The following is a 13,826-nucleotide window of genomic DNA, read 5'->3' as shown; positions in this document are numbered from 1 at the left end:
TTTCTTTTTTTTCCATCCTGCTTGGAGGCATATAGATTTCAAAGGGGTACATGTAGGCTAAGTAATTTTAAATGCGACAGTTATTAGGAAATGCAGTGTGGTTACTCTAGATAACTTCTGTATTAAAGGCTGTGTGCTGATAGTTGGCATACTTTACAAGGAATATAAATAATTCATGTTTTTCTGCATACATCTTCGTCAGGTGATAACAAGTTAAGTTCTTCAGTTTTTATCTCCCACATAGTACTTTTAAGGTTTTTATTAAGTGCCTTGAAAGCATTAAGTTAATTTGATTAGTTTGGATAATTGTATTTTTTAGTTCCATAGATCCTAGCAAAAAGTAACGAGTTTTACTAGCTACAGATTAAGGATTAAAACCACGACCTACTAAAATAAAATAAAACTGGGATATGATTAACTGGCAACAGTGTAGGACTAACAAATGCTTGAATACTGTTCTTGATCATATCTCTGGGTTGTCTACTTGCATGCAGATGAAATTTGATATGTCTCTCAGCTATACGCATAGAAGACAAATTGGGGTAAGACTTGATAAAGAGGAGAGGATTTATTTAATAGTCATAGCGCCCTCTAGCTGTCACCCCTTGTAGTGTAGATTTAACATAGCTAATCAATGGTATGGTATATCTTCATGTGGAATCATTAGATATATATATTCATATTCATGTAGCAGCTTTTTCAGGTTATGTGGAGTATGCTTATGACACATACATGTATCTAAATTTAACAAGTTGCTGTGGGTTCTGTTGATAAATCTTAACTCTTTTCTTATTGACTTTGATGACTATTTCTTGCCATGTTATGGGTTTAATGGTGAAAAGATTCAGCTCATACCTGAAGCATGTGATGTGTCTTTCAAATGTTCAAAAATGTCAACATGTTTTATGAAGGCATTGCTTTTCACGGGGTTGGGGGGGGGGGGGGGGGGTTGGGGTTCATTTCATGTTAATCAGTGACTAACAGGTGCCCGGTACATACATGTATGGGTGACCATTTTCGAGTTCGGACAAGAAGTATGATCAGACTCTTTGTCTGCAAATTGTGGAAAGTTTTATTCAATTTTTAAAATCTTCCATACATTCTATTGGGGAAAAAATCAAGAATGTAATCCAGCATACAAGATTTTTGACCATTTCTGTCTCTCAAGCACAGCAAAAATTCTTAGAGAATACTTTGGGAATGTTAGTTTCTTCATGTAACTAATTTGTTTTTATGTCATTCTTAAGATGATATATTTATACAAATTTTCCTTAAATCATTTACTAGTCCTTTTTGGTGAAACTTGTTTATTTCTATGTTTTGTTTCAAAATTACTTGTCTGCCTAATACAGTTGGAGGTACGTTATACATGTAGACTCATCTGTTGTCAATTATGTACAATGTTGTGTGAATATGCCCCCCCCCCCCTTCTTCTTTACTTTTAGTGATTTTTATGCTTTCACAAGTACAGAGTTCTCCATAATGAAAAAATAATGTTATAATACTGAGAAAATTAAAACTATTTATAAATGCAAATTGATAGCCAAGCATTCTCTACTTACAACCCCTGTACTGTAAGAGGGAGGTGGTTTTTAGCCCCCTCTTTAATCTCTTATTTTTTCCTGTTATTTGTGTGCAAAGTTGGAGTTTTTCCATGTGGAGAGTGCTGATTGATCAAATTTGCTTGCTACATTATTTGACATTACAGAATTATTTTCACTAAGTTGTGACATGTACATGTATGCCTGCGTTATCCGTTATTTGTGATCTTGAATGCAACGATAAAACTGTTTTTTTGTCATTACTTGTATATGTCATATAAGTAGCCTGTAGGCCTTTGTTTTGTGAACATTGTATTCTAAGAGATATTCGGTCCTGGTTGTGTTTTGGGATTTCTATTTCAGCATGAAGATGGAAAATTAGTGGTCAATTTTCATAAAGCCCTTGATATCTTTTTTAATTATCAAGGTATATTGTACATATAGAGGGATTTCTCCAAAATTATCTACGTTTCTGTTTGAATGCATTGTGTAATTTGATATTGAGCATCATTTTGATTTTCCAGTGTTGAATTTTATTTATGCATGATGCCTGCTTCCGGACCATCAAAAAATTATCTGGATTTTAAAATACTTTTTTTTGGTCAGTTTTCTGATCAAGCCTCGCTCTGGGATTCTAGAGGTTGCATTTTTAATTAACGTATCAAAGTTTTCATTCAAATAATCCTGTTGAACAAAATATGGTTACAGATGATTTATTGGCCCAGACTGTTAATTTTATTTGAAATATCCACTCAAGCGCATCTAACCACATTATATATATATATATTTTTTTTTAAATCATAAATTGGTGATACAATTAATGTTCCATACATTAATTAGGCAAGCACAATTCTTTATGCACAATTAAAAAAAAAAAAAAATGACTGTGAAAGAACATCATGCACTCCTGCTTTTGGAAATATCAGTGTTGGCGTTTCATACAGATAATTTTTCCCTACAAAAGATTTTGCATGCTTGTATATTGTTTATAGCCATTATGTCACATGCCCATGGTGAAGGGTACATGAAGCTTGTGTGTAAAAGCAACCATTGCTGCAAATTTCACAATATCAGAGCACTTGGAAAAACCTGGTTTTGTTTTTACATCGTGTGAGACGCAAAGAACTGATGGATATTTGCAAATTGTTCTTGATCTGAGAAAATACATCGGGGAGATTACATTGAATTCATTATTTTCTTACCTTAGACCTTAGGCTCCACAAATTTCCTCCTCTGCATCAAACAAAATCGAGAAGAAAATTCCATAATAACACAGATCCCTCTTCTTCCTTTAAATTACATGTACATCCCCTGTAGGCTTGTGTAGTAAACAAATCTGTTTTAAGGCATCGTAAATGAAACGAGAAAAAGCAGTCTTGAGAAAGAAATGATCTTTACTAATGTTTGCATCAGAATAGGTCTTGATGAAGAACAAAGTCCATGGGAAAGTTTTTTTTTTTAGTGGTTTTTATAGAAAAATGTCACAGAGACAGTTTCCAAAAAGAATTTAAATAAATCAGTGACTGAAGTAAGATTTGATGTAGAAGATTGAAAATGAATGCTGAATTACATGAATGTTTGTGTTTGACAGGAGTAATTTTAAAAGAGATTGTTTTATCTATCATTCTTGACCGTTGTCCATCCATTTTGTCTACAGCTGGTGCCAAACCTTGTCCGGATACTCAAGAACCTGGTCATGTCTGGCTACTCACCTGAACACGATGTCTCTGGAGTTAGTGATCCATTCCTTCAGGTCAGTCAGTGGTCATTCTTTATGGTACAAGGCGTAATCCCAAAAGGGAGGGGGGGGGGGTGGCAGAATCCACCCCTCCCTCCCTCCCTCCAGGACACATGCTTTTTTTTTTTGTTGCACAGCTAACTTTCATAACAATATGGCCTAGAGTCTTATGCATGCATCTTTTGACACCAAGTTAACAAGGAGTTCGACCTATGGGTATCACACATTCCTCCATATGTATTGTATTGTAAAGCGCTTAGGTACATCGTTGGATCGGTGTATTGAGCGCTATATAAAAAACCGGATTATTATTATTATTATTATTATAAAATGCAGCATTGTCAATATATGAACACAGAATAAATATATTAGTGATAATTTTAAAACTGTCTGAGATATATGTATGGAACTTGATACCATGTGCAGGAATAGGTCACAGATTGCAGTTGTTTTTATTAATATAATTTTTGCTGCCAGCCTTTTTGTGATGGTGTACAAGAATAGAAAGGATAAAGTGTTTTGTGTGCTAGGTAGTTGACAACTTTGATGATTGGTTCAACAATATTAAACGTAACTATCACATATTGCAAGATAATGATCCCCAAAACTTTCCCCTCTGACCTTTTAATCTTTAACAGGTCAAGATCCTTCGGTTGCTGAGGATTCTCGGTCACCACGACGCCGACAACAGCGATGCCATGAACGACATCCTGGCTCAGGTGGCTACTAACACCGAGACGAGTAAGAACGTAGGCAATGCCATCCTCTACGAGACGGTGCTCTGCATCATGGACATCAAGTCGGAGAGCGGTCTGAGGGTACTAGCCATCAATATCCTGGGAAGGTTCCTCCTCAACACAGATAAGAACATTAGGTGAGAGGATCTCAAGATAGATATATTTCCAGAACATTTGGTTATTTCATCCTGAAATATTCCGGAATTCTTTTAATGTCATTTAGGAAAACAAATTATGATTACTTGGACTATGCATAGAACTTGTAAACCAGCAGAACATTAGTAAAGTGATCTTTATGTAAAGGTTAATAAAGACTTTGTAACTGCTGTTTTTCATAACATTTAGACATAAATTTTTGGCTACAACAAGAATTGAAGGTTATTGTTTCCTATGAATGAAGAAAACTCCCTGCCTTTCTGATGTCACTGAATAGAACGATTACAAATAAGCTATTTATGTAAACCTGGTAATCTGGGAACATTCTTCTCTCTTACATAATATATTATTCACTGAAAGTCTAAACTGGGCTCATGATTTGGGGGTTAATAATTAAATATGCTCTCAAGATTTAATCCTGATTTGTGGAAAGTCATACATTGTTGTTATTCTTCTGTTAGTTCTTGCATCTCAAAGTCCACCCATTTTTTGTCAAATGGTTACAGGCAGAAAGGGATGTTGTGAGCACTGAAATTGGTAGCTTAGCCAGAGCCCAGGTAATAAAGGAGCACATTGAGCACCTTGCATGGTGGATAAAATATGCTTTAAAATATCCAATGATATTCCTAGCATTTCATTTTTCTTTTGATTATGTTTGTAGATATGTTGCCCTAAACACACTATTGAAGACAGTACAAGCAGACAACAATGCAGTGCAGAGGCATAGAAGTACTATAGTGGACTGTTTAAAAGATCCAGATGTCTCTATCCAAAGGTAAGATTCATGAAAGTTTTGTTACAACGGCAGGTTCTTTTACTTTGAAGCTGTACCGACTATTGCAGTGGAGTAACCTCAGTTGTCTTTTAAAATGGAGATTGTTAGTATTGCACCTACAGTATTGCTTGGAATAAAGTTGACAGTCTCACACTGTGTTACGTGTAACTGCATGCATTATCCTATAGACCTTGGTGTGACTTTATTTCAAGCAATACTGTAAGGCAGAGTAGTATTTCAAATATATTGCAGATAATCCACATAATCACAAGTGTTCCAATAATTTTGTTTTAAAGTTTTTATATGAATTATCTGGAACATCTTATCCAGGTGTGGTGAATGGGTATTTGGATGAAAGATATCTTTGCATTCTATTTGATGCCTAATTATAGCACCTCATCTATAGATGTAAAAATATTCATGTTTTGTCGAAGCACTTGTCACCTATTACTACATACCACCAATTGACTCGAATCTTAAAATCTCCAGTTCCTATGACAACCATAACTTTTTTCCTACCTTGCAGGAGAGCAGTAGAGCTATCGTTTGCCCTCATCAATACATCCAACATTAGAACAATGGTCAAGGAACTCATCTTCTTCTTAGACAGGTCGGACCCTGAGTTCAAGTCTTACACATCATCTAACATCTTCCTCGCATGCGAAAGGTGAGTCTATATAAACACATCTAGCTGCCAATCATTCCAATTTCAGAGGAATGATCTCTACCTTTAAGTCTTCAAACTAATGTTATGAACCCCAGATCCTCCTCTTTTTCTTAAAAACTATGTGAAAAGTATGCAAAATAGACTTTGTAATTTTTCCGTGAAAGGTTGCTAATTTTGGCTGTGAATGGTTGGCAGGTATAGGTCATTGTCAGGATAGAGCATGAAGTTGGGCCTCAATTCCATATGATATGGCAAACTCGCTCCAAACACCAGTGCAGCAAAAGAAATTAAGTGGAAATGTGCTTTACATTAGTATGTGTTTTTTTTACCGTGCTTGATACTAATGGGCACCTGTGTAACCTGGCTGTTTGAAATATTAGTCCAGACCCCCCAAAATGTCACAATTTTAATCCTCGAGGCTCATGTATACAGACTCAAATTTTAATTTAGTCTCCCTTCTGAAAAAGTTGGTTTAGAGCACTGCTTTTATGATACATTGGTACGCAAGTTTGCTGAGGGGCCTTTGTTATGCATGGATTTTTTTTTTCTTTCTCAAGTACATGTGAAGTAGTTTTTTTTTTTGCCACAGTGCTTTATTGCATCATGTATGAACAAGCCTGAAGAGGATTATTTGAAAGTTAAAAAGTGCTATGACTAATCTTGTTCTTATTTTGATATTTCTTTAGTTTGTGAGTTTAATAGTAGTCATCTGTAATTCAGTTATTTTACTAATTTCTATAGTGCATTGACATTGTCTCTGAAGATGAAGTGCGCGGTAAAAGCTTAGGTTATTATCATTATGATTACTATTTTTTTCCTTGTGCTTGACAGGTACTCTCCAAACAAGAGGTGGCACATAGACACCATGATGCGTGTCCTCTCAACAGCTGGTAACAACGTCCCTGATGAATCGGTAGCAAGTCTTATTCAGATGATCTCAGACACCTCGTCGTTGCACGCCTACACTGTACAGCAACTCTACAAGGCAGTCAAAGACGACATCAGTCAGGTAAGTGTTCTATATAATAATAACGTTTTATTTACCCAGGGTAGCCACTTCAGTTATGAAACTGCTCTTCCAGCGGGCCCTGCATAATTACTATCCTTCTCTAATCTAATATGCTGAGCGCCTAGCTAGAAGGCAGGAGGTCCAATTGTTATAAGTCTTTGGTATGACTCGGCCGGGGTTTGAACCCACGACCTCCCATTCATGAGGCGGGCGCTCTAACCACTGAGCCACCATGCCCGGTATTATATTGACAGTTGACTTGGACAACTTTCCGGGACTCAATGCTAACAGAGTCCTAGGACATACAGACAGGAGCCTATTGCACACGGAAACCCTACATTTTCAAATATAAATGGGTGCATAGTTCACACCGACTCCCAAAATTGTCACTCTGGACCCTCAGGAAAATCTGAACCTTTCATTCAAACCAGGCTTTCTGTGGCAATCCTGTACTGAGTTATTCTGAACCACTACACCAAAGGGATAGCAAGGATTTCAACATGTGGGACTAGATAAAACTTGCTTTCCATAGACAATATTAATTAAAACAAATAAATTAATCAATAAATAGCATTTTTACCAAAGTATATTGTCTAGTCCCTTATGTTTAAATCCCTTTGTGTTTTTAATTCCAATTTTTTCATTTCCTTTCATATTGGTCAAGACAGTATCGCTAAGTGTAAAGGATAAACTATTATTACTCTATCCCAATTGAAAATTTTGATCACTCTTACGGAAACGATGAGTTACATATTTAAACTAAAATTAAATGACAGCATGGTGAAAAATGATGTGGTAACACACTACGATGATGATATCCTGAAAATAACACTGCTGACCAATATCTAATGCTTATTTCATATGCCTGACAAAGTTCCACGTTCGTTTCTAAATACTGTACTTTCAAAAATGATATTGATGATTGTTCCTGCTGTCAGCTATTTGTGAAAATTTGCAGAGAATGAGAACAAAAAATCCTACATGTATTGCATGAAAATGACCTGAATAACCTACCCAAACCCCAAAGTATAGAGTTGCTTCTGTTTAAGCTGCCGCTCATGATGAATATCATTGTATGCTACTGTCTGAAAATTTTTGGGAGGGAAAGAAAGCAATTAGGCTTATTGGCAAGAAACAAGGATGTAGTTATATCATGAAGCAATCAAGAGTTGTTGCCGTTTGTTACTTGTGCGGAGAGGGGTTTGGAAAGCATGTACCGTAATGAATTGTTTAGTGAACTTTCAGCAGTACATCAGTAATGCAACATTATACAGAGATGTAAACAAAAAGGATATGTTGCTTATTTTATGGCATGCTAGCTTAAGTGCCATACCATACTGTTGTTAGTTTCATGTATGTTTCGAGTACATTTCATGTACGTTTCGAGTACATTTCATGTATGTTTGTAGTACATTTCATGTAAGTTGTGATACAATATGCTTTCAGTCCGGGCGCGACTCTTGCGCCGAAGGTCTACAGCATTGGAGTTGTCCTGGAGTTAGCTTAAAACCATACCGAGAGGTCCATAGCGTGAGTACTGGCTCGGGATGCATGTAGGACAGAGTCTGAAAGCCGCATGGAATAACAAGTTCATGCTTGCTATTGACCAGCTTACTAACCCAATGCTAACTAAAACCGGCGAAAAATTGTTCCCAAATGGACTTGATTTGAGATATATATGTATAAAATAATTTACACACATACATTAAAGATTTTATTTAAAACTAATATTGATTTATTGATATTGAATCGATCTGATATGCTCATGGCTGGATACAAGTTTTACATATTGAAGTGTCAGACTAAATTAAATCAGACTATGCATAGTACTTTTTTTCCTCTGCAAATATATAACCAAATTGCCAGCTAATTTTTCATCTTCATGATTTAGTTTCTCAATTAACTTGCCGTATATCAGCAATATCTAATCTTTATAATGAGACTCCTATGATTTAATGTCAAATCAAGTAAGTCAATGATAACCAAAGGTTTGAATGATTACTCCAATGAATGCGAAAGAAAATATTTGAATGTTAGGAATATTGAATTAAAATGAGTTGAACTTTATCGATCATCTGTCTCAAAAGAAATTCTTCCATTGGATTAAGAATAACCAAGGACATGTCACAACAAAATTACATGTATGTGTTACCTGTATTTAGCTATCTACATGTGTACAGTACATGAGGGATTTACATCTGCTTTTTGTTTCTATGTATGTTTTATTTTGTACTAATACTCTTTGTCTATAAACTGATGTATTCTTTTATGATTTCAGTTCAATTTATGATTTTAGCATGGTCTTTACCCGTTTGTTTGCATATGTTTTTCTCTTTGATGGAAGGGAATACAATATTAATTTTGCATGAAAACTGATGTATTCTGAGTGCTTATCCTTACTTTAAATAGTATAAAGGCTCATTCAGATATGACCCGGTAAACTGCCTCGGGTTAACAAAGGTCACCGAGCTCTGTGTTATAAGATACAGAAATGAGACGCATACAACACGTTACATCATCATAGTGTCATATCTGAACTACATGTAGGCCTTAGGGAGCAAGTGCACAAAATGCTTGAATTTATTGTTTCCTTTCTTCATGCATAGATTATTCTATGCAAATTTACAATGTTGCAATATTGCAAATTATTGTTTAAAATTATGCAAAAATTATTAATGACACAAACCATGTGGATTATCATTGTGAAAATATTAGTTCATGTTCATGTACAAGGAAGAATGAATCCATAGAATTGGATGAGTCTGAGTAGCATAATTTTTAGATCACAATATGAAAATCACATCTGCACTGTTCAAATAAGTTAACCAGCATTTTGATTTAACAAAAGACAGGACAATTATGAGAATATGAGTTATTTTCACTTATAAATGTGACCACTGACCAGGCACCCATGAACCACCAAAAAATCCCAGAGATCATACTTTTGTTTTGTTTAGTTGGTCTAATAGACCATTTTTGTAACGTAATCAAATTTAAAGCACACATCTTTGTTCAGTGCCCCATTACAAATTATTTTGTTCACCTGTAAATTATACCATTCAACTCTTTAGTGGTTTTGTGGTGCCTGTTCACCTATTCCGTTTCCATTCACTATGTGCAAAATGCTTTCGGGGGATGCATAAAACATGTACCACAAATTTTACAGCATTTGTGAATTGATGTTGCATTCCTCTTTTGAACACAGATCTTAATTTGCTTTCTGTTATTTCTTTCTCTATGACAAATTTGGTAAAGATGAACTGATTTTGTTATGTTTTTAGCTAGAGAGTAATAAGATAAAACATTAGTCAATCTAAATTATTATTTGGGTTGACTACTGTCCTAGAAGATAGCTAAATCTGGAGTTTTTTATCATAATTTTCAGTAAATTGATTTTTAACTATTTTATCAATTTATTCAGCTTTTTGTTGATGTTCCCTAAGGAAGCTTAAAGAGCCCATGTAGGCCTTTCTTTGTACATTCTATTTTATTGGTATATTGCTGATTGCTGTCTTTCAAGTTTCATGCAGTATCCCACGGCTCTAGTGCCTGCACAGCACATCGTGCAACACTGCTTTGGATGTACAGTCAAATAAGGCCACCTAAGGGAAACAAAAAAAAAGTGGCCGCTGTAGACAACAGATGGCCTTTCTAGACAGGTTGCACTACATACGTTTCTTCCATCTGGAAGACAATATATAGATAGTACGCAGGTGGACTTTATATAGAGGTACTGCTACGATATGTTTATCTGTACACTGATCTGCTGTAGCTCATATTCATTAATAACACCCCTTGTTCTCTTCCCTACATACAGCAACCGCTGGCCCAGGTGTCGGCATGGTGCGTTGGAGAGTATGGGGACCTGCTAGTACAGGGCGTGGTAGACGAGGAGGAGCCCATCCAGGTACGTACCTTCTACCTATCAGAGCTCAGCGTTGACCACCTCAAAGCACCGTCCTATGATCCAGGCCTCACAGACCCATTGGAGGTGTGTAGGCACATTGACTACCCCAGAGACTAGAAAACACTCCCAAACTAACCCTGATCCTCTTAGATTTCTCCTTGTGTCGGAATTACCACCTGTTGTGTTCAGTTAATGTTAGTTAGGGGTGGAGGTCTAACATTGTTGAGCTGAAAACTGCTGGCTTATTAACATTGTTGCTTTTAATCAAGGCCTCACAGAGCCATTGGAGGTGTACAGGCACATTGACTACCCCAGAGACTAGAAAAAACTCCCAAACTAACCCTGGGGCCTGTTTCACAAAGCCCTTTTCAATGACAAATAACAAAAACCAGTGACAAATCTGCTGATAACCAATCAGAAGCAAGGATTTCAGTAGCTTATAACAAAAACTGTCATTTGTGAAATGCCTCCCTTATCCTCTTAGACTATCTTTGTGTAAAAGTTACCACATGTTGTTCAGTTACTGGTAGTTAGGGTGAAGGTCTAACATGGTTGAGCTGAAAACCGCTGGCTTATTAACATTATTGCTTTTAATCCAGGTCCCAAATAGCCATTGGATGTCACTTGTGTTTGCACATTGCTTTATAGGCAAGAAGAAAAAAATCTCAACTTACTTTAATCCTTAAACTTTCCTTCTTTTAGAGTTTAGATATTCCTCTTCTAGCCACAGATAGTTTTAGATTACTTTCCTACATTTTTATGAAACTGTAAAATGCAGGCTGAAAACAGTTAAGTTGAAAGCCTTTATAACTGCCGCCACAACCCCTCTTGTAGAGTTCAGGTACGTCAGAAATTAGAACACTGTTATCCAACCTTCTTGCTCAAGGGCTTAGGAGGATTCAGACTTGGTGATGGTTTGATCCTTTTAGAGGGCATCTATAACTCCCCCACTCGTACAACATTGACAGAGATAGTTGTGACACACAAGCGAAGGGTTAAAGGTCAATTTATATGCATGTGTAGCTTTGAATAGTCCCCTCGCACACACAATCTCTGTGGAGAGGAACTATTGTGATACTCCCTGAATTTCACCTATGAATGAGCGTAACTTCTGGTGATTTAACTATTTCTACTCTACTCGCTATGCTTCAACTTGTAACATGCTTTTGCTGTGCATAGATCTTTCTAGGCAAGGGTCATCTCCTTTATAACTGGAAATACCTTGGCAAGCTAGCCTTTAGAACTGATTTGATAATATTGTGCATTGTCAACTTTCAAATCAAGTGCCGATTGTTGTAATGCATATATAGTAGTATTAACTGTAAAACATTTCTAACCAACTAATCATTATTCACCCCGTTTCCTATGCCATGTAGTCCCATAAAATATTTATACTGCACCCCTCAGCAGACTTGTCTGAACTTTATTAACAAATATATTACTAGAAAAAGTAGTAATTTTTGCACTTTTTAAAATGGTATTCATTAATATTGTTGGGTTTTTTTCTCACAAATCAGACAAGTTGGTAGTTAACCCTATTATCAATTTCTTTTCTCACGGCACATACTTATTTCCCCCTATGAGGCCATGATGGATTTAGGCACCGATTTGGGAAGTAGTCCTTTGATATTAAGGCATGGTGTTTATATGTCACTGTTTGATTATCAGAGTCCTACTACCAAATCATAATTTTCTTCATTTTTTATCCTATTTCATTTAAATGTGTTATCACAAAAGCCTGTCTTTAACCCTAATAATATTTTAATTCATGAATGCTTCTGGTTTTTCTACCGATGGTATTGTCAGTGTGGGGATTTTGTAGGTATTTCCAGAACAAATTGTTTTAAAAATATGAAATATTGGCATTATTTAAGGGTATATATCGAGTTGGATTATAGACTTTCACATTTATAGTAATTTTGTATTGAAAGACTGATCTTAAAATAACTTTTGGAAGTTATAAGCCCCTTTTTTCTCTCCATCTTTTGAAATGGATTGCTGTAGTTGAAATTGAGAGACTTTCCCTTTTTTTCTCTTTGCCTCAAGTCGTGTATGAACATCCCTTTGATAAGTTATTGTATTATAAAGCGTGTCTGCACATTTCAAAGTACTGCCTGAGTGTAAAACAGCATGTTGATTAATGAAAACCTTGATTGTAGTTTTAATATATTGCCATGCACCAATTAAATGGTGATCTCTTTGAGTGTGTTAGTGTGTTGTTTAATTTTCATGCATAATTATGACTGGAAGAAATGATAAAAACACATTTCTTTTGGTGACGTTATTGCAGTATTTTCATCCATCCATTTTGAGTGCCCTTTCATTTTGATTTTACCAATTTATAAAATATTGTGACTTTTAAATGTATAACTCTATTTTTCTTTTAAACTTGAGTGACTGGAATGAATAAACTATCTCTGGGCTTATTACACATGGTAGCATTGCTAGCATAGGGGTTCTAACTTATTTTTTTTTAGATATTACATGGAAATATGCAGTCCAATTGGCTAATGAGAAAGTACTTAATACATGACAAAATGTTTTAGAAAAGAAAAGAAATAGCAGTGAGAAATCTTTAAATTCCCTTTTGTTATAAAAGGACTATGATTTATATATTCTGGTTTTGATCACATTGTATGAAATCAAATTCTTTGTAATACATGACTTGTAGTGATGAGCATGGTGTGTTCGGTAATGTGTAATTTGCATGAATACTCTTCTGATTTATTGATTGATTAGCATGATATGTACAATAAAGATTATTTAACCCAACATCATCATGTCTTCATGCTTTGATGAGGAAGAGGGATTAAAACTTTACTTACACCCCTTTCTGTATTGTACAGGTATCAGAAGATGATGTCCTGGATTTATTAGAGTCGATGATCCAGACGACGACGTCATCACAAATCACCAAGGAATACATCCTCCTGGCCATCCTTAAACTCAGTGTCCGCTTCTCAGAAACAAATGAGTAAGCTTCAGAAATAAAAAAAAATAACTTCACCAGTTATGGATGTTTTCTGTTTAATTTACATCAGTTTTAAAGGATTTGCAATGTAAGTTATTTATTGCAAATCACCAATGAATAGAAGTGATTAAAATGTTGTAGGATTTTAAAACGTTGCATCATTCCTACCAGTGTACAAATCAGAATAGCTCGTTATTTACAACAAAAAAAGAAAGAAGAACGAAAATCTTTTTACCAGTTTAGTAAAAACAAATAGAAATCCAAATATTCTGATTTGTTAAAATTGTTTAAGAAGCTATCATAAATGTTGCAGGTGCTATGCTCT

At 35.4% G+C, this 13,826-nt stretch overlaps 1 protein-coding gene across 4 annotated transcripts in view; it reads left to right on the top strand.

Moving 5' to 3' along the window:
• LOC587976 (AP-1 complex subunit gamma-1) overlaps positions 1 to 13,826 on the top strand; it is a 36,987-nt gene that overhangs the window by 16,644 nt on the left and 6,517 nt on the right. The window contains exons 8-15 of one of the 4 annotated variants that reach the window (XM_030976016.1): positions 495 to 542; positions 3,199 to 3,294; positions 3,918 to 4,153; positions 4,834 to 4,947; positions 5,474 to 5,614; positions 6,446 to 6,623; positions 10,441 to 10,530; positions 13,377 to 13,504. In XM_030976016.1, the coding sequence (XP_030831876.1) occupies positions 495 to 542; positions 3,199 to 3,294; positions 3,918 to 4,153; positions 4,834 to 4,947; positions 5,474 to 5,614; positions 6,446 to 6,623; positions 10,441 to 10,530; positions 13,377 to 13,504 (1,031 nt within the window). Of the gene's footprint in view, positions 1 to 494; positions 543 to 3,198; positions 3,295 to 3,917; positions 4,154 to 4,833; positions 4,948 to 5,473; positions 5,615 to 6,445; positions 6,624 to 10,440; positions 10,615 to 13,376; positions 13,505 to 13,826 lie in introns of all 4 variants that reach the window. The other 3 variants (XM_030976013.1, XM_030976017.1, XM_030976014.1) reach the window with 3 other exon arrangements.

The sequence above is a fragment of the Strongylocentrotus purpuratus genome, unplaced genomic scaffold (assembly GCF_000002235.5).
Source record: "Strongylocentrotus purpuratus isolate Spur 01 unplaced genomic scaffold, Spur_5.0 spur5_scaffold_8, whole genome shotgun sequence".
Taxonomy (NCBI): Eukaryota; Metazoa; Echinodermata; class Echinoidea; order Camarodonta; family Strongylocentrotidae; genus Strongylocentrotus; species Strongylocentrotus purpuratus.
The sequence above is the reverse complement of the archived record's forward strand: the minus strand, read 5'-3'. Positions and strand labels throughout refer to the sequence as shown.